This window comes from Gallus gallus, chromosome 10 (genome assembly GCF_016699485.2).
Source record: "Gallus gallus isolate bGalGal1 chromosome 10, bGalGal1.mat.broiler.GRCg7b, whole genome shotgun sequence".
NCBI lineage: Eukaryota > Metazoa > Chordata > Aves > Galliformes > Phasianidae > Gallus > Gallus gallus.
The window spans coordinates 17,746,981-17,767,761 of NC_052541.1; the positions used below are offsets into that span (position 1 = coordinate 17,746,981).

A 20,781-nucleotide genomic window follows, 5' to 3' on the forward strand; every position below is an offset into this window, starting at 1 on the left:
ATTAAAACCAAGAGGACCTGAGCAGAAGTTAGGAATGGCACTCGGTGCCCATCCTGCACACAGCTGTGGGTCACAGCACGGTTACCTGCATGGCCTCCAGCATTTGCTATAGGGCCCCTCGAGGTGAGAGCACCAAGTGGTGCATTCCATCGCTGAGCCGTCACTCAGATTAACAGCCAGCATCAATTCGCTTCATCTAATTGGGGTGCGACGAACCAGAGCTGGAGGTGAGCAGGAGGAAGGAGTGAGCTGTGAGCTGTGCTGCATTCCCCATGAGCTGTGTCTGGGGGTACGTCTCGCTGCTTGGCCCATGGGTGGCATTTTCCTCCTCTGACTGAGGATCACCCAACAGAGGGCTCCATTTCTCCCGAGGTTGTTCCATTTCTCTTAATGATTTCCAGCTGCTTTCTGAAAAAAAGTCTCTATGGTAAGTATTTCTCTTGTATTTAAGATTGGAAAGCAAAAAACAACGTGGTGTTTTCAGGGCTTCTAGGAAGAGACGAGGTGAATTGCTATCAAAAGTGAGGGATTACCTAAAATTGATGTGCGGAAGGGAAGCGGAGCTGCCCGAACTCGCCGTGTGACTGCGGGAGGCCGCAGGGCGCAGCAGCACCGCCCGCACTACGCTTCCCACCATGCAACGCGGCGCGTCCTGCTGCTCCCTCGCCTCCCACGAGGACTACATCTCCCAGAAGGCCCCGCGAGGCCGCCGCTTCCTGGGCTTAGACGGGGCGCTCCGCGCGCTACCTGCTGGGAACGGTAGTCCGCGGGGGGGAGGTGTGCGCGGTGACGTCACGAGGCGGCGCCGAGAGGGGGGAGGGGGTGTTTACGCCGCGGGCGGGGCGCGCAGCTCCGCCGCCCGGGAAGGCCTCGTCGGGGGGAGCGGGCCGGGCCGCGGCCGCGCCATGTCCGCCTGCCACAGCTGTGCCGCGGCCGCGCGCCTCTTGGGCTCCACGCTGCCCTCTGCGCGGAGAGGTAACCACCCTTAACCCCCCCACTCCCCTCAGCCCTTCCCGGCTCCTCTGCGCTGCCCCGCAGGGCCGGGCCCTCCTCCCCGCGCCGCTGTGGCTCCTGTCAGCGCCGCAGGTGCGGGGCCCGAGCTCTGCGATAAGGGCCCGGGGCGGCCCTGTGCCCTGCTACGTGTTTTCCTCCAGGGCCGGAGGTTAAGGGTTGCGGGAAGCCGCGGGAAACGGGCTCATGTTGGCGTAATTCCGTGCTTGGTTGGCGGAAAGTGTGTCCAGCTCACGAGCAGCGTGAGGCCCGTGCCGGCTCTCTGAGGGGCACTTCAGCCTTCCTCCTGGTTCCGTCCCGTTCCTCATGTTGCTGTCCGTCCTGTGCCGTTTGTCAGCTCTCGCGGCGTTGCTGTGGGCAGCCCTCCCCGCTTTTGAATGAGTTTTGGGGGCATTCCTTCCCTCTGGAAGGGGCTCATAAGGCAGAGAGCCGTTTGTGGCTCCCCAGGGCTGAGCTCAGTGCTGCACCTACGTCTGTGTGTGACATCTGCCCTGAGAGGGCTGAACGTGGCCTTCCGGCCCATGCAAAACCAGGGGAACAAGGAGTCTGAAAACAGGCAGCGCTCTGCATTTAACTCAGCACTGCTGCTTTTCTTTGTGCCTTTCCAAGGAACGAACAGAGCTTGTGTTTTTTTTCCCTCAGAACTAAGAATTCAGAGGGATGTGTACAAGAGCAAATAAGACCAGAACATGTTTGTGGAGTAATACTGCACATCAGCTTACTTGGAACTTACGGAAGTCTTAACTTGGCACATTTTGGTGGTTGTGACAGATCAGTTTGTGGGGCATCGCTGATGGGTGTGGTGGCAGTTGGTATAAACTTGAGGTTGTTCAGAGTATGGGCAGCTCTGGTGGCCTCATCTCCTGTCAGTTTCCCTGTGACAACTTTGAGCAAAAGACTCCTACAGAATACTTGAGGTTTGGCCCAAAAGTTGTTGTTTCATTCCTCACCTCTCAATTAATGGTTAATAAGTTGTAAAGGAGCCTTCCGTTTTGTCACAGCCTGCTGATCTAGGCAGGTTATGGAGAGGTGCTATTGCTGCTGCCACAACTCCTATGTTTGATACGTGTTCTCACAGCTACAAAAAGTGCCCAAACCTGACTGCTGGTGTGTGTGAGAGCACTGCTGTGCTGCTACACGTCTGCACCCTTACAGTACCTGCGTCCTTCAGCAGAAGGTGCCAGCACTGGGCTGAAATTGCTTTTGAGAAATTGCCTCTGGGTTTACTTATGCAGGACAGTCATTGCGATAACTTTTTTCCTCCTTCAGTCTTTAATTGTATAATGAAGTTCTGTCCAAAAAAGATAATAAAGCAAAAAATCCCTTGGACCTCTGTGTTGGCTGAACATGGCAAGCTTTGTCCCAGGGCTTGAAGCTGATGGAGCAGTAATGTGGTTTTGTTTTCTTCCACTTTAACTAATCTGTACCCTTTAGAATTCAGCACACGTGGCACGGTCAGTTTAATGTTGTACCCTACAGACTGACCAGCTTTTGTGAGAGGGAGGAGGGAAGTGATCAGCAGCACAGGACGGCTGCCTGGATCCATTGCCTGCAGCCCAACAGACTCTGGGTGCAGTCGCACAGCTGTGGTGGTGCTGATCGATAGAGCAGAAATGTGGTGCTTATCAGCTCAGGCACTTCTCATGTCATTTCATAGCCCATCCAGTGTGCAGTTTTCAGGGCATCTTCTGTGTCATTCAATTAAAGTTGGCCATCTTCAGTCCCTGTGTAGCGCTCAGTAGTAGTAAAGTGTGTGGGTTTCTTTATTAGGACTTTGTTCTCCGTAGGCCATAGCTCTCCTTAGAGCAGGAGAATGGTGACACTGGTTTTTTACTCAGCAGAGATGTCCTGTTCCTTTCCCTTTAGAAGAAGCAAGACAAAGCTCAGCAAAGAAAGCATTTATGAGGAATAAGCCCCCCGGGACTGGGAAGTGCTGCATAGCAGCTGTATGTTGGACACTCAGCGCAGTGTGTTTGGTACTGACGAGTGCACCCAGCACTCCGATCTGTCAGTGCATGTTTGCTCAGCAGGGCACAGCTGCTTGTGAAAGTGAACCAGCATTTGAAGTTTGTTTCTGGTGTGGAGCAATCTGTGTGTTTGCATCGCTTGTGCTGTGTTGTAAGCTAAGGTGTTTTTGCATGTTGTAGTGGCTCTCAGCAGGGGAGTTGAAATTCTGTTAATTCTTTTTATGTTTACGCACGTATTTATATATGTTTTAAAATAATAAATTAACCCAGAAATGTTTACTTCTTCCAGAGCAAACGAACTGTGCTTCTCATGCCAGTTCTTTTTTCTGGGCAACTTTTGGGGGTTGAAATAAAAGGGAGATGGAAGATAACGATTGCAGGCTCCTTGCTTGTGCCGAGATGTTGCAATCTCGACGATGACATATGTTGATTCACGTCATACCTAGGCATGGAGTGTAACCTTACACGCTGCTTGGTTTCTCAATACCTTTTTTTCCTTGCTGGCAGTAAGCCACGTCCACGGCGTTAACGTTATGTTTAATATTCATTGTGCCTCTCTGTAAAGGGTCAGTGTGCGCCCAGCTGTAACACTGCCTTTTCGGTTTCCCCTGGAACAACTTTTTTGTGTGTGTCAGATGTAACCTCTGATTCCTGGAAATGACTTCTCGGTGACAGTGAAATCCAAATCCAGACACAAGGGCTGGGCTTCTGACACTCCTCTTTGGTAACTGCTGCATAACAAGGGGATGTTTCAATGGTCTCTCTTACTCATGGTTTCACAAGAGCTGGATGCTGGCTGTTCTGAGGATCCCTTTCACACAGGGGACGTTCCCGGTCCTATGGCACAATGGGGCTCTGAGCCCTCTAACTTTAGAGGACGTGGGATTACTTTTAGGTCATTCTTGGACGATCTGGCAACTTTTTATGGAGTAAGCCCTAAGGTGTTGAGATGAATTCATTTTGCACAACTGAAATGTGGCTGCTCAGAGTTCTGCTGTTGGTGGCTTCAAGCTCTATTTAACATAAATCAGCTTCGGGATTTGGTGATGTCGGGGTTAGATCTGGGGTATTTTCAGTTGAGATCCAAAATGTAGGTACTTAACGTGTAGGTAAGAGACTGCATTTTGAACAGAGTGTGCCCAAGGAAAACACTGGTTTGGTTTTATTTTGATGATTTTCCCTAAAGAGTTGGATAAAAGTATAAAGCAGTGCATTTTAGCTATGCACATTCAGTAGCTACAGTCGCAGCCAGCGTGCTTTTCAGTCAGATGCTAACGAGGCAGTTCTGTTGTCTTGCTGTGACATTGGCAAGATTTTCACCATGGTGAAATGGTGAAATTAACTGTTTCTCTTCTATGTTTTCATTTTCTTTCAGGCATTACCTGTGGCCGTACACGCATCCCCGTTCTGGGGAAACTCGGGACTTTTGAAACTTGTTCTCTCAGGCGGATTCCTCTTAGAAACTTCTCAGAAACACCGGCGTATTTCGCTTCGAAGGATGGCACGGGCAAGGATGGCTCTGGAGAAGGAAGCAAGGTAATCTCAGCGTGTTCTGCTTCTCAGTAGGTTTTGTAAAGATGTTTCCTAAATATTTTTAGTAGGTATGGTCCTTCAAATTGCTGCAACTGACAGCAAATTCTATTGTGAATCTACTGGCAGACTAACTCTATAAATGTTCCATAATGCTTTTCCCAGTTTTATTAATCTCTTTGCCTAGGGACACTTCATAGCTCTCTGTAGAATGTTATAAATTCACAACAGTTTTCAGGAGCTCAGGGAAGAGTAGTGATCACAACTGTTCTTCAAAAGCCTGCTGCTGCCAAGTGGGCTTTTAAAAGTAAGTACAGTTTTCAATGTTCCTTTTCAGAGCTGGTTTGGTAGTTGTGTTTAAGGTGTCACAAGACAACTTTGTGAGGAGACCTGCTTTATTCCTGTTAGTAAATTTTAATCTATTTTCATCCTGGTCTTCCTCTATAATTATAGTTAATCAACAGCTTCTTCAGATAAATGATTACCTGAGAATAAAATTGCTCTTTAGTCAGCAAATAAGATTTTGAGAGATTGAGCGATAACTTTCGCCTTAGTATGATGACAGTGTGTTGTCTGAGTGACTGTCCAAATGACACACATGTGTTCTGAAGCTTCACATTAAACTTACCTGAACAATGAAGAAGGAAATCTGAAATTTTTCTTCTTATTTTGTGCTTGAGAAAAATTCTGAGGAAAAGTGGGCAAGTAAGGCTTAAAAAAGTGCAGAAGTATCTTAGAAGAGGGGAGAGAGATCTTTGGTGTTACTACCAGGTGACGTTAAACACCACTGAAAGCAGAACATGGAGGAAGAGCAGTAGGGTTCTGCCTAAGAGGTCAGAAGAGGATTTTTCCAAACAGTTTCTGAGATGGTTGTTTTATAGGCATATCTGCCCTACAGCCATCTGCCAGCATAGGGATGTCTGCCAAGGACACGAGAAGAGATGTGTTTATTCTAAAGGTTCCGGATGCCACAGTTATGATAATGAAATGACGTTCTATAAGAATGAACTATTTTCTTCTCTGTGGTTAGTATAAACTGTGTTGGAATGTGCTTTTAAAACACTCTTAACGCAGCGTAGCTTGCTATTATTGTAGTGCCAATCAAGCAGTTCTAATGTAGATACAGGATGCTTCTGTGAGCATCCAAAATTGGTGCAACTGGGAAATGCAGATGCTCCAACGCTTCAGGTTGTTTTTATTGTGTTAGTGAGTTATCAAAACCTTTAAACAGCCCTGACAACAGTTATTTCATTATACAGGTATTACAGTATTCACGTGGCTGGATTCCATAGACACACTGCCAAATGCCCGGTGTCACAGCTCCGCTGCTGGGCGCTAATTGTCTGGAAATCTCTTTTTAGAAGTCTGTTGCTGAGGGGGGGCGGTAAGAAGTCGAGCTCTGGAAGTTCTGGGAAAGGAGGGAACCAGCTGCGCTGCCCCAAGTGTGGTGACCTGTGCACACACGTGGAGACCTTCGTCTGTAAGTGCTGATGGATAACTTCTTTTATAAATAGCTGTGGATGTGATTGTGTTAATGATCTAATCCAGTCCTGATTGTTAAGTTTTTGTCTATGTGGAACTCCAATTAATTACACAATGTGGGGTTGGGGGGGAGGGAGGGGTTTAGTTTGACCACGTTGGAGTAAGCATGTACTGTCTGATGCGTTTGTGTAATTGCCCGTGATGTGGAGCAGAATATGATAGTGGAATTCGGACAGCAATTTTGAATATGCTCATTTATAATAGCTCGTCTACATTTTATGCGGTCATAGAGATGCCTGTGTAAACAATACTGCTTTAACTACTAATACTTCTGTCCATTTATAGATGTAAATGTTAGTAATGTCTGCCCTTTGCTTACTGAATAATAGGACTAATCCTGTATGTACTGAAACCAGAGTGGTTATCCAGCAGAGGAATCAGCATATGACAGATGGCTTACTAGACTGGGTTTTGTGGCAAAATCAAACGCATAATACATTCTAAATAAGAATCAGGAAAGTCCAAACAAAATCCAAAGTGTACTGGATGCCTGATGTCCAGCAGGAATAGCAGCCTTTTGAAGTACAGTTCAGACTAATGCCAGTTGTGCTGCAGGTTTTGTTGCACTCAAAGATGTTTCTCCTTCATTCAGCACTAACGAGACCAGTCTAGAAAATAGGTGTCAGAAAGCAAATACTCACTGTCACTTGGTGGGGTTTGAGGAGGAAGTATCAGATCATAATCAGACTTGTGCAGTAAGAAGCTTCAGACAAGGACAGCATAAACTTGTTAAACCGTTGTTAATGTCACGGTGAAAATGAGCAGATGTGCTTTTATTCACTGCTGCTTGTATAAAGCATGCTATTTAATTAAAATGATCAGGCAGCATGAATCACAAGGCAGTTCTGTAGTAACAGTGTACTTAAAAGGATCAATCGTTGGTAGCCACGTTTTGTTTTTTTCTTTTCTTTTTAGAAATAATTGGTATTTTTATTTGAAACTACAGGCAGCAAACCATTCTGAAAAATCCAACACAACTGATGTAACAAGAAACAGAATCCTTTGGATATTGTCCTTTAATTTGGAAATACCATTCAGGCATTGACATGGAGTGGAACAATAGCTGTGTCCCTGTGCAGCAGAAATGTAACTTGATTTATTTTCATTAGCACTAAGAATACTTAAACATGCTTGGAAACTTTCTTATGAAGAGGATTAATTTCTACTAGTAAGGGGGAATGGTTTTAAACTGAGGCAGGGGAGGTTGAGGTTAGATATTAGGAGGAAGTTTTTCACCCAGAGGGTGGTGACGCACTGAACAGGTTGCCCAAGGAGGCTGTGGATGCCCCATCCCTGCAGGCATTCAAGGCCAGGCTGGATGTGGCTCTGGGCAGCCTGGTCTGCTGGTTGGCGACCCTGCACACAGTAGGGAGTTGAAACTTGATATCATTGTGGTCCTTTTCAACCCAGGTCTTTCTATGATTATGGAGGAAAATAGGAGCAAGTCTGCTTGTGGGTAACGGAGTGTATCTGCTTCTTACATCCTTTGTGTGTTCTACTCTGAGACTTTGTACTCGGAGACTTCTACTCTGAGGAGGATTGTACAGCCTTCAAAGAAAGCCTGCTAGGAGTTCTGAGTGCCGTGACACCTGATATGGACTAGGGTGGACTTTCTCATCCTGAGAACAGCAGTCTTCAATTTTCTATTAGTTGTTAACTTAAAATGTTTGTCTTCGATTTTATTTTATAATTGCTCTCAAGTTTTGTCTGGGTGTGTCTTTTTCTGGCTTAGTCTGTTAATTTGATCACGCTGCTTCCAGCCAATTCATGGAATGTGAAGTAGCTGAAAAACAAAAGGGCTAAGTTCTAATTCTTTCAAAAATATTAAAAACAAAGAAAAAGGGGAAAAAGTGATCCAAAATGAACGGGTTTCAAGTTTTCTTATACACTGTAGCTAAGTTTTCAGATGAACCTTTGATACTGCTTAGCAAAAATAATGAATTCACCCAATTCTGGTTCGAATTACAGGCTGCAGATTCTTATATTCTGAAAACCAAAAGGAAAATAAGGAATTAGCAGTCATTTCTTTTTTTTTCCAGTAACAACTATTAAGGAAGAATGAAACGAATTAGGAGATGTGCATTTGACATATTTTCTCAGCAGTTCCTGTACTGCTTTGGTTTGCCAAACTATGCAAAGAGTTTTGTGATCAGTGAAACAAGATGTGAGCTGCAGAGATGGAGTGAAATCCAATAGCTTTGGAGCTGATAGGCATAAGAAGCCTTAACCAGGCACTGCTTTTGCTGTCTTCAGCTGATGCCATTAACTCTCATCCTCAAAAGCAAGACTTTCCTGCAACGTACTTCACAGAGTGGAAGCTCCCCAATGCCCTTTTACCTTAGCAGTTTGGTAGCCCTTTGTCTCAGCCCCACAAGTGTTTTCAAGATTAATTCTCTTGCTTTGACTTCTTGTGTGCATTGTAGAAACCAAGTGTTTCCCTTTGACAAGACCAGCTTGTGTGGGCTTTGGAAACGTCTGTACAAAGGCAGCCTCTGTCACACTATGGTAGTATTGCCTGAATCAGAAACAACACTCAGCTTGTTGTTGTTTTATTACATAATAAGTATTTGCAAATATCTTAATGACAGTGAGATAATTTGACCTGAAAGCTCTTCCCCTTGTCCTGGTGTATTTGCTAACTCAGCACATAAAGACATGCCATCTGAAAACAACCAGCAGCATACAAAAGCAACAGTATTTAAGAACAGAAAAGTTGCTTGAAGTTTTGTGTTCACTTTTAGGAGAACAGCAGTGCTGGAACGTGGCTTCCCTAGAAAACTGCTCAGAAGTTCTGCCTCCCAGTAGAACTTCTGTTAATGCTCACAACAATGCTTGTTTCCCAGTGCTGTGCAGACAATAGGAACTGCCCTCTGCAGCTGTTTTGCCAGCTGAGGGTGGTTACCAAATTAATCCGGGGCCCCCAGCACATCAAAGCTGCTCTGTACCTATTGACCCCATTGGTCTCACTGAAAATAGGAAAGGTCTCTAATTAACCTTCCTATCTGCTGCTTGGAGTAATCAAAGCAAGGGTACTCTGCACAACGATTTTTCCCTTCTTTTTTTTTTTTTTTTTTTTCAGTGAATGATGTTTTAAGAGAGCATGGAGTTCTTACAGCTTGCTGTTTAGCTTCTTTTTTTTCCCCCACCATTCCTGTGGATCTGTAAAGAGGACAAGTATTCTTGTGGATACTGCTTCCTAACCAGGCTGTTAGCATTGCAGAAGAAGGGACAGTAGCCTCGTGGCTCTGCATACATAAAGGAGAGCAGGGGGTCTTCTGAGTGAGCACTGGGAGAGAGTATTTTCCTGTGGTGCTCTGACTCAGTAAGAGTTAAAACAGATGAATGTATGCAAGTGATTGCATTCTATCAGGTAGATAACGGGCAGCTGGAGTGTTGCCAGAAGAACTTGTCAGCTGTTTTACAAATTTTCTCTGTAGTATTTATTAACTGTACTACAACTGTGATGATCGCAGTATGATGTGCTGTTTTATTTAATAGTCTGTTGGTCTTCTTTACTCAGCTGTAAGGTGCATTTAATATTAAAAAATGCTGATGCCAGCTCTGTGGAAGGCAAAAACAAGCTATAAATAAGCAGCTAGTATATTGCTGGAGGCTGCTAGTAAAATCAGCTGTACTACAGACTGTACAAACCGTTTTCTGAAAGCTTTTTATGAGTTCAGAAGTTCAGACGTGAGTTCAGATTCTTCCCTGGTTGTCATGCTGCATTCACTTTGCTTTTAATTTAATAAATTCACTAGTATATTTAGTTTAAACCACTCTTATTGTATTTAATAGAACGCAGCAGTATTGTTAGACCTATTTCAGGTTATAAACTTGTTTTTCTCTGTTGCCTGTTTTAGGGTATTTCAACGTGGATTTCTGAAAGAAGTAAAGTAGTAGTGCAGGTTGTACTTTGCAATTCTTGAAGCCAGTCTTTGCACCTAACATGGCTCTTTGAGGAAATAATTCACAAAGTTGGCAGCAGGAGGGTTTGGCTTTTGGATTTTGAAAGTAAAAAATGGACAGTAAAAATAAATAAGCAGATCTTGAGAAGCATCCTGAGCACCTTTTGCATTCCCAAACTGTTTCTTGTTGGAATGGGCGAGTAATTTTTCTTACCGTTTTGATTCTCTTTTTCTGCAGCTTCCACCCGTTTCGTGAAGTGTGAAAAGTGTCACCATTTTTTTTGTTGTACTGTCAGAGGCAGACACTAAAAAGAGCATCATTAAGGAGCCCGAGTCAGCAGCAGAAGCTGTGAAATTGGCATTCCAGCAGAAGCCACCTCCTCCACCGAAAAAGGTATGGTTCTTTTTGTCACCTCACTGTTCCTTTGTACTACTGCACGTTGGAATACTTGATCTGCATTGAGAGTAATGGTCTACTGTGACAGAGCAACAAAGAATAAAGATGATTAGTTCAAGATTAAACCTTTGAGAGCTTTGTGACCTGGCAGAGCACTGATAAAGAAACAGTAGATCCCATAAGAGGAGTTGGGCTTGGTTTCCTCTGGCTTTGTCTTGTGACTGAGATGCAGTACCTTAATTTTCTCCTTGTGACCCTGAGATAACCTCAACCCTCTACAACCATGGCACCTTTAATTTCCTGCCACGGCCTCATATTGCACACCCTAATACTGTTAGCTTATTTCTGTAGTTGCAAAACCTTTTGTTTGACTTCTTTTTGGTTGAGAATTATGGCAAATTATTGTGTGGCTGCAACCTGTCTACTGCAGCACCCATGTTACATCACTTGATTTCCTTAGTGAGGGAGCTTATTGTGTTTCACACTTCCTAGTGGGTGGACTGCAGTGGTTTCTGAAACACAGGGTTCAGCTTTGCTTAATGATGAAGATTTCAGAACATATGTCAAAATCTTAACACGCACAAAAAAAAAGCCCTAAAACAACACTCAAGTTTTGAGTGTCCTGTAAAGGCTGTCTTTGACACAGTGTGCTATCTTTAATTTCTGCAGTTATTTAGAAATGTTCTTAATACTGAGTCATTTTTTTTTTCAGATTTATAACTACCTCGACAAATATGTTGTTGGTCAGTGTTTTGCCAAGAAGGTGCTTTCAGTTGCTGTGTATAATCATTACAAGAGGATCTACAATAATATCCCAGCTAACCTGAGACAGCAAGCTGAAGTTGAAAAGCAGACTTCTCTAACACCAAGAGGTTTGTGCGATGTTTACTGTTCTTCTGTTCAAATAAAGTTCACCCTTTCAGAACCCTGCCTCATATTTTTGACCCTCTAATGGTAGTAGTTGAGCTGCAGTCTGCACGTATTTATACATACGTTTCCCAAAAGAAGAGAAATGTCACAGCTTCTCAAAATGACTGTTGATAGACTCAAACATGACGTTATTAGGTAAAACACAGCATTTTCATAAACCTGTATGTGAGCAAGTTATTGCATTATTGGTGCATGAAAGCTCAAAAGTGATGAACCTGACTGTTTTCACTGCCTAAATATAATGAAGTGGGATAAGCAAATACTGCATCGGTGAGTTAAGAAAATCTCACCTAAGGGGGGTTTCACTTGATGCTCAGTATTCTGTAATATAAATTACTAAAAAGCATAATCAGTGAAATTCAAATTTAACAGAAATAATCTTCTGTGACTTATTTAAATAACAGTCCAGAAAGGTTATGATTTCATAGGTGTTGTCTACCCTTCTAAATGTTTAGTGGTTTTTTTTTACTGACACGTTATTGGGTATTTTCCTTTGTAAAGTAAGCTTACCAAATTTTTCTTCCTGATCTCTTCTACTGCTTAATGGCATCTCTGATGCTTAATCTGCAGGCAGCGATGCAGATCACACAGACAATATTTTGCATAGTGAATTTGATGAATAGGTACCTTCCTAAACTTGATTGCTGCTGTTGGCAGCACCTGTTGGTCACCATAGTATTGTTCCATATCTAGCAGGTGGAGTCTGAGCTCCTCTTGGCAGTACTTCTGCTACTGGGTAAATATGGAGCTGTGTTGATCTAAATTATTTTTAGAAGCAGGATTAAGTGGCTATCTCTGATTCAAAGTGTACCTTGATTTGTTTGGTTTTTTTTTTCTTAAGGTGTTTTGTTCTGTATTGCAATTAATAGTATGCTAACAAAACAAATCATCTTTGTTTCTTGAATTTATTTAAAAACAAACAAACAAAAAAAAACAGCACAAGCAAAACATTGAACATGCAGGGGAGAACCTTAGCAGCACTTCTGTACCTGTACCTGGCACATGAAAGCTCCTGATCCTCTGCAGGAAGATGGCTGTGTGCACCCAGAGAAACTGTCAATGAATGTTTGTAATTTATAAATTTCCAGTTCATAATTCTTGGAAGTACATTTAATCTTCCATTCTGTCATTCAGATATAGATGTGTGAGTTTAAGAAAGTCTCTTTCAAGCAGAATTGTATTATGGCACACATATATATATTGTTTTTTCTGCAAGTGCTTCTAAAATAAAAGTCCATTTAGAGGTCTCAGTGTTAATGTTTTATGTAATAAATAGCTTGCTGTCATTTTAAAAGCATGCAAGTTGGGCCTGGGGCTAAACTTGATGGTAATAAAAACTAACTTGTGGGGATTTCTTGTTAGAAGTCCTTCACACACATCGATGATAAATATTCAGAAGAGGGCAAGAGGTAGAGAAGCTATAAGATTTTATAAATTTTCATTACTGTTTTCATCCTCTCTCTTAGAATTAGAAATCAGAAGACGGGAGGATGAGTACAGATTTACAAGTAAGTGATCTCTCTCCTCATGTCCTCCTCTGCAATATTTACCCTTTTGATATTTGTGTAGAATAGTATTTAGTGACGACTAGTTAGAAGTGCTGGGTAAAAATTCTGCTCACTTTTTCCTTCCGTTATTAAATTTAATTGATGACTTTGAGCATTTCTGGGGGGGTGAGGTGTTTAGGACCTGACTCTTGGTTTAGTTATATATGGAAAGCAGCAAAGTGTAAGGAGGAATGTTTCTATATAATATACCGTGCCATTAGAGATTCTCTCCCTATATGCACTTATGCAAAAATATAGCTAAAACTTGTGTTCTTGTAGTAATTGGTTCATGTTTGCTGCAGTCCTATGTCTAAATTTCTGTACAAGCAGATAGAACTGTAGATCCACAGAACGAAACAGAAAGCCCTTGTTATGTACTGAAGGTAGCGATAGACCTTGCAGTGCTCAAACAGTGCTGTTATTCTCTTCAGAACTGCTGCAGATTGCTGGGATCAGCCCACACGGTAACGCCTTGGGAGCATCTATGCAGCAACAAATGAACCAGCAGATACCTCAGGAAAAACGGGGAGGTGAAGTACTCGATTCGCCCAATGATGACATAAAACTTGAAAAAAGTAATATTTTGCTGCTTGGACCAACTGGATCAGGTATACAGCTGTATGATTTTATATGTGTCTTAATTGGTTTTTGCTTGTTTTTATTTTGTTTTAATGGCTTTTTATCTTGACTGATTAAAAGATGCAACTTTTGCTACACTGAAACAAAATGCCTCTGAAGTCTGTCTGCTTTCTAGCAGGCAGGTTGAGGTGCAGTTAAGGTGGTGTTTCACCTCTGGGGCAGATCAGTTACAGGTGGTTAAGTGAGATGGTGTCTGTGTGTGCTTAGGAATTGGGCTGATGTGATAATGTTTTGCAGATAATTTGAGAGAGCACTCACTAAATAACGTGTTAATTCTGTTTCTCTCCAAAGAAGGAGCAGTGGAACTTTGCACTGCACTTTGAGTGTCTGCAAAGGACTACTGATTGATTTAATCTGTAGTCCATTCAAGTACGTGGATTTTGTTTTTTGTGTGATACTTTCTTTGTGGTACAGTATGCATTTCAAGCTGCCTCGATACAGAACTGGTCTTATTCAGAAATACAGCTTGCTTGTGAATACTGTCTGACTTGGAAATTTTTTCTTGTGTGAGCACATATGAATATGCTGGAAACATTTAAAATGTCAAATCGCAGTAATGACAATTCTCTGATAAATAGTTGAGTTTCTGTGCTCTGAAGAACTACATGGCAGTCATAACATACAGTTTTTATTTCACCAGGTAAAACCTTGCTGGCTCAGACTCTAGCTAAATGCCTGGATGTACCATTTGCTATCTGTGACTGTACTACCTTGACTCAAGCTGGCTATGTTGGTGAAGACATTGAATCTGTCATTGCAAAACTGCTGCAAGATGCCAACTACAATGTAGAAAAAGCTCAGCAAGGTAAACTCCTACAGTATGTTGTCTGAAGTTCATGAGCAAGCTGTGTTAACCTTACTTAGGTGCTGTGAACTTGCAGATCATCAGTATTTCTGCAAACTATTTGTGTGGCATGTACCTGTATTTTTCTGCTTTCAAATCAGAAATAATAAACATAAAGAGAGCTATAAACATATCTGCTAGTTCTTGTTTTAGTTTTAAGTGTTCTAGTCATACATTTTTACAATCTGAAATACAGAAGAACAGATTCTTAAATTGCTTTCTTCCCAGTGCGTAAATTTTTGTCTGTCTTGAGAAGTAGAATCTTCCTTAAGTCCATTTTCTGTAACTGCAGGAATTGTTTTTCTGGATGAAGTGGATAAGATTGGCAGTGTTCCTGGCATTCATCAGTTACGGGATGTTGGAGGAGAAGGTGTGCAACAAGTACGTACTTGCATGAGGTGGCTTTACGTTATAAGCAAACTGTTCATCAAGTCTGCTGTGTCAGATAGCATAGATCAGTTCCTCCATTGTTAACCCCTGAAACTCTCACTTTTCCTCTTGAATTTCTTTTCTCAAAAAATCCCCAAAGCAACTTAGGACCACACTGCAGAAAAGTTTTGATTTAAAAACACCCTTACAGCATTCAGATAGAAAGTTGCTTAATAGAGGCAATAATGGATAACACTTTCTGTTTTTGACAAAACCCTCAATTCATTGCTGTGTGCCACCCATTATGTATATGGGAATGGCATTAAAAGATTCTTGTCTGTCTGTAAGTGGGATTGTTTGTCTCATTGAAAACTGCTTTATTTAACCATTTACTGACAGAATGTGAGCATAAGGAATTATAAAATGAAATACACCTTTGGAGATGTACATAGTGTGGTATCTTGTATGCCTTCTTGTGTGATGCTGCACGGTGAATTTTTTTTATTGCTTATTCTTTCCTCCCCAGGGCCTGTTAAAATTGCTGGAAGGCACAATAGTAAATGTGCCAGAAAAGAATTCTCGTAAACTACGTGGAGAAACAGTGCAGGTTGACACAACAAACATCCTCTTTGTAGCTTCTGGTGCTTTTAATGGCCTGGACAGAATTATCAGCAGGAGGAAAAATGAAAAAGTGAGTACACCAGGCTGTATTTGAACTGAAAAGTTATTATCTTGATTACCACTCACAGCACTGGCTCCTGAAGGTCTTGTCTTGCTATATTTGTAAATCTACTAAGTTTGTGCGTAGAGCAGCGGTTTTCCATCTGTTACCTGAGGTCAAGGAGGCTTAAGAAAGGTAGCAAAGAGCAAACCTATTGTTAGTAGGCTTAAGGAGCTTGCAGTAGTCTCTGTTTCTACAGGGAATTTTTAAGCATATGCAGTAAGAAAGAGGTTGAAAACTGTTGATAGAATACTTGCTGGTACAGTTCTTAATCTGTTGTAATACTCTGTGTGTCTCATTCTATTTTTTAAGAAACACATTGTTCTAGTAGAGATAATAGGATTTCTTTCATTGGGAGCGTGCCAAGTATAAACTGAGAAAACATTTGTATATCAGTAGAGGTTTGTGAATGTCTTAAGATGTGTCGCTTTGTTAAGAAAAACCTACTTTTATTCAGTCAAGCATCTTAATACTTTACAGTGGCCATCAAGTGTTCTAAGGAGTTGATTATGTGCAGAGGGTTTAATTTTACTAATAGTCATTCATTCAGCTTAACATAATGTGTAATGATGTAATTACTCCTTTTATTTATGGAGCTGGAACATGATTTAGTTGCATAAAGAAAACTATAATAGTTTGATAAGCACATCAAGATTTTATTTTTATTTTTTGCAGTATTTAGGGTTTGGTACACCATCCAATATGGGAAAAGGCAGAAGGGCTGCAGCAGCAGCTGATCTTGCTAATATAAGTGGAGAGTCCAACACGCATGAAGATATTGAAGAAAAGGATCGCTTGCTGCGTCACGTGGAGGCCAGAGATCTCATAGAATTTGGCATGATTCCTGAGTTCGTGGGACGTTTGCCTGTTGTGGTTCCTCTGCATAGCCTAGATGAGAAAACCCTCGTACGGATTCTTACCGAGCCACGAAACGCTGTGGTCCCTCAGTACCAGGCATTGTTCAGCATGGATAAGGTTGGAACTTGTGACAGCTCTTCAGTATTCTTGTTTACAAATAATGTTAAAAAGCTGCCTCACGCTGAAGACGCATTGTCTGTTCTGTGGCTGAAGAAAGTGACTTTACTGTACTTCCTAGCTTTGTAGGGAAAGAAATAACAGACTGAGACATGTAAGCTCTAAAAACTTGCAGATTGCTTGTTTAGGCCGTTGTTCTATGAGGAGATCGCATACAAAATATCAAATAAGAATTAGATGCTTTTTTTTTACAACACACACAAGAATTCAGTAGTGTTTTCTTCTCTTTAGGTAATCACTGTCATTTCAAGGCTATGTGTCCAGTTTGTTTGGTTCGTGCTTGTTCTTTAAAACACCTTTCCTTTCCCTTCAAAAATAAAAAAGGGAAGAATGGACAGCTTTCACTGTGAAGGGAAGTTTTTATCTGTTTGAGTGAAATGCCCAGTTGTTCCACTGGATACGTGCATAATGTTTTTTTCAACTCCTGATTCAAATTCTTGGAAGGGGCCTTGACTTCAGTGATTCAAGGCTGGGGGTGAGGAGGCCTTTGTATTCCGCTCATCAGTTCTTCATTCTTCCTTATTTTCCAAAGTGCATATCCACCTTGCCTTTCCTTTAAATGCTGTTTGCAGTGTATGTGAAGTGCTTTGCAGAGCTGTGGAGCACCAACTAATAACTGAAGGACGAATTTAGTAGTTGTCTGCAATTGCTATTCTTGTCTTCCTGTCCTTTCAGCATTTGTAGAAGTTGTATGTAAAGGGACAGTCAGTACTGGTAACTGCCAGGTAAAACAGAAGTGTAGTAGAAGTTTTATGTTACTTAAGCTGTTCTGGTCTGCAACAAGTAAAAGACAAATACTTGCACTGTTACACTTAATATGCTGTTGAATTATAAATGAAATGTTAACTGAAATTGTTCTTTCTGTGTGTAGTGTGAATTGAACGTAACTGAAGACGCATTGAAGGCTATAGCCAGACTGGCCCTGGAGAGGAAAACTGGCGCAAGAGGTCTGCGATCTATAATGGTAAGTATATGAATCTCATCTTGTGCACATGAACCTACCCATATTGGTGTCTGTGGCCCTTATCGTGGCAGTTTGCAGTCAGCACCTTGCTTAGAAATGTGTGTAGTCAGACTTCTTCCAAGAAGACCTCTAGCTCTGATAATCACTTACTAACCATATATATTTATTCCTGTAGAAGACTTCTTACCTAAATATTTGTTCTCTGTGTGTTCTTGTAGGAAAAGCTGTTGCTGGAGCCCATGTTTGAAGTGCCCAATTCTGATATTGTATGCGTGGAAGTTGACAAAGATGTTGTAGAAGGCAAAAAAGAGCCAGGATACATTAGGTAAAGCCATAATGAAGTATCAGATAGTAACAGGCAAATGGTCTTATGTTTGTTATAGGAACAAGTGCATAAACACAGAACCATGCACACAGCCTAAAAAGAATCCAATATCTGTATACTCCACGCAGTTGTCTTAGTGCCTACTCTGTCCTAGAAACTTCGGGTTTGTATTGCTTTAGTTTTAAAAAGAAGCTATAAAATAAGCTTATACATGAAGTTACTTTAAATCTCGTTGTATGTACCTGGAGAAATAAAGTAAGTAATCAGCATCATAAGGTAACAGTAAAAAACATGAAGTTCTGAATGTGTTTTCTTAATGTAGGGAAGATTCTGAAGCAGAATTTTTCCTCCTCGTAACTTCTACCACTCTGAGGTTCTTCTAATGCAAGCTATGGGCTGCAGCAAGTTTTCTCCACTGCTCTTAGTGGAGTAGAGGGTGAAAAAGGCGCACCTGTTGATTGTCTGAGCTCTCATTAAAATAATGAGAGTCATAAAGATTATATTGTGGTTGAGCACTGAAGGCACTGGACAAATCTGGGTTTAAAAAGTAATAGTTTTAATGAACAAGCAATGGAGTTGAGAGGGGATGGATCAGGTTAAAATAAACAGAGGAATGATGTTTTGGAACTTGAGCTTGGTGCACTTGGACTTTGTCCACTGAGATGCATGTTCTGCATTTGTCTGCATGCACATAGTTTCTGAAAGGAAAGGTTTCTGTAACTTGTTTTGCAGGGCACCAGCACTCATGTTTGCTAAAAACATTTACTGATGAATTCAAATGACTTAACTGAACTTAATAGCCTTTCAATTAATGTTCAGTAATGAGCTTGCATAGTTTAAATCTGCATAGCACCATTTTCAGATCAAAAGGTCATTAAGCAGATGGAGATCTGAACATCTTTCATTAGAGCACTCTGCAGGTGGCAAATTGACCACAAGGTATGGAAACTTTCTCCATCTTTTTCCCCTCCATTTATATAATCTGTTTGTTTTAATTCTAGGGCTCCCACTAAAGATTCATCTGAAGAAGAATATGACTCTGGAGTTGAGGAAGACGGCTGGCCTCGACAAGCAGATGCTGCACACCATTAAACTCTGTCAGAATGCTCTCCTGCCAAAAGCGCACTTGGTTATTTCCTTAGGATTTGCCTCTGGCTTCACACCCTGATACTAACAGCATTGGATCTATCTCGGATACGATATGTGATGAGGAACCTTATTAGATAAATCAGATCGTGTATTTTACTGTAACATCACATTGATTTATTCGATGGACATTGTGTGGACTTGAATGGCATAATGTTCAAATATAAATTGTATACTACATTTGTTCAATTAAAATATATAGCAAATACAGCAACACCTGGATTGCTTTTTCTAAAAAGTAACCAGCAATGCAGGTGCTGCCGATAGGTAGATTTTACAGCAATGCTACTCTACAAATGGGAAAACAAGTTTAATAATTAGCAGAGGGTGAATAAACGATCAGCTCCTCATACAACTCGCATGGGGGTATGCTCGGGTCAGTGTTAGATTTCTGCTGGTGTTGGGTGCCAGCGGTGCTGGAGTGACTTGTTACATGGGCTGGGTGGGGAAGCCCTTGCACCAGGACTCTGAAAAGCTTGGGGACACTGCAGACAGCACTGGGAGATAATGCTAAAAACGTACCACTGGTTTGTTAGTTAAATTGGATACTGAATACGTGCTATTGTTCACCTCTCCATTGGGAGAAAGCTTCGGTCACCTTAAATGCTGCAGATGAAGGTGAAGACAATTTGCTCGCTTTTCCAGAAGGGTAAATGAAATTATGAGGGAGCGGTAAGCCGGCAGAGTTTGGATGACAAGTTGGCATAAATTTTTAAATATTAATGTTCTAATATAGTACATTTTGTTTAACATATTGGAACTATCATGCATCAATTTTTTGGTGCCAGGTATTTGCCCAACCTATCTTATAATGTTAAGAGATGAAGAGTAAGTGTATAATATTTTTGATGTGATCGGTAGTGATTGTTCACACGGCAGTGCTTTTTAAGTTATATGCTCAAATGCTATAGTATTGCATCTTGTGCTTTTGTCTTTGGTTTTTAGGCTCACAGCAAAGCAGTCCTCCTTCTGTTCTACATCCAAATGAATTCAGTCCCTTAGGAAAGTATTTGTAAAAGCCCAAACGGACCTGGATGTTTTCAGTTTGTTTCAGGAATTAAAATTGTTGCTTACAACTCGGTTTCATCCTTCAGTGATGGATTTAGGTTTTACTGAGCCCTTCTCCTAAAGAATTTAACTCGTGCTTTTTAAAGAAAACTCGTCTCATTCTTTTCCATCCTGTAGGTGTTTTAGGTAGGGAGGGGTTCTGCGGATGCTCGGCCCTCGTTTTTTGTTCATTTTTGTCATGTAAATTTGAAGTGAAGTCGTGTAATCCTTGTGTTCTTCCATAGGAAGCAGTGTTAGCCAGATGCATCAGGTACTGCGTTAGGATTCCACCTTCTGTTCCGTCACCCATCCGTGGTTCAGCAAAAGCTGCTTGTAGAACTGAGTGTTTCTAGGAGAAGCTTCGTCGCCTCGGATGGGGATCTGTGGTGAGCTGCAACATGTCCTCATTTTCCTTTTTGTAGAGTGAGAAATAGAATCGCTTTTAACTCAGAGCTCTTTAATTCAGATTGTTTTTTTTTTAAAATGGATTGGGAAAAGAAAAAAAATAACCCTTTTAGGCAGAACTGTTAAACAACTTAGTTTTGGAAGTTGTTTGGGATTATTTGCAATTATGTAATCAAGAACTGTTTTTAAGGAAACAAATGCTGTGTAACTGCAGTTTGTACCTCACTGCTGGCGTTTGAATAAAACAAATGAATCCCCGGAGCTGGAGCTGTGTGATCCCTGCTGCTCCGCAGCCCGGCAGCTGGAGGGGCGCTGCGGGGTGAGATGTGGGAGTGAATTCTGTGCAGTTATGGGTGGGCAGGAAAGAAGGTGAATCGTGGTGGTGAGGTGAGGCGCTTTTAACTCAGGTGTAATAAATCAGGGTGAGAGCTAATGCCCTGAAATTGGGCCGGGGGAG

The 20,781-nt window shown here is 41.8% G+C and overlaps 1 protein-coding gene across 2 annotated transcripts; it reads left to right on the top strand.

Moving 5' to 3' along the window:
• The first annotated feature begins 844 nt into the window (after positions 1-844).
• Positions 845-20,585, top strand: CLPX (caseinolytic mitochondrial matrix peptidase chaperone subunit). Of its 2 annotated transcripts, NM_001030552.2 has the most exon segments (16): positions 845-975; positions 4,354-4,514; positions 5,870-5,889; positions 5,891-5,988; positions 10,194-10,237; positions 10,239-10,349; positions 11,065-11,224; positions 12,749-12,790; positions 13,261-13,437; positions 14,109-14,273; positions 14,605-14,693; positions 15,208-15,372; positions 16,078-16,377; positions 17,309-17,401; positions 17,620-17,726; positions 18,728-20,585. In NM_001030552.2, coding segments are annotated over 16 exon segments (1,893 nt in total). In that variant the 5' UTR covers positions 845-905; the 3' UTR covers positions 18,819-20,585.
• Positions 20,586-20,781: the final 196 nt, after the last annotated feature.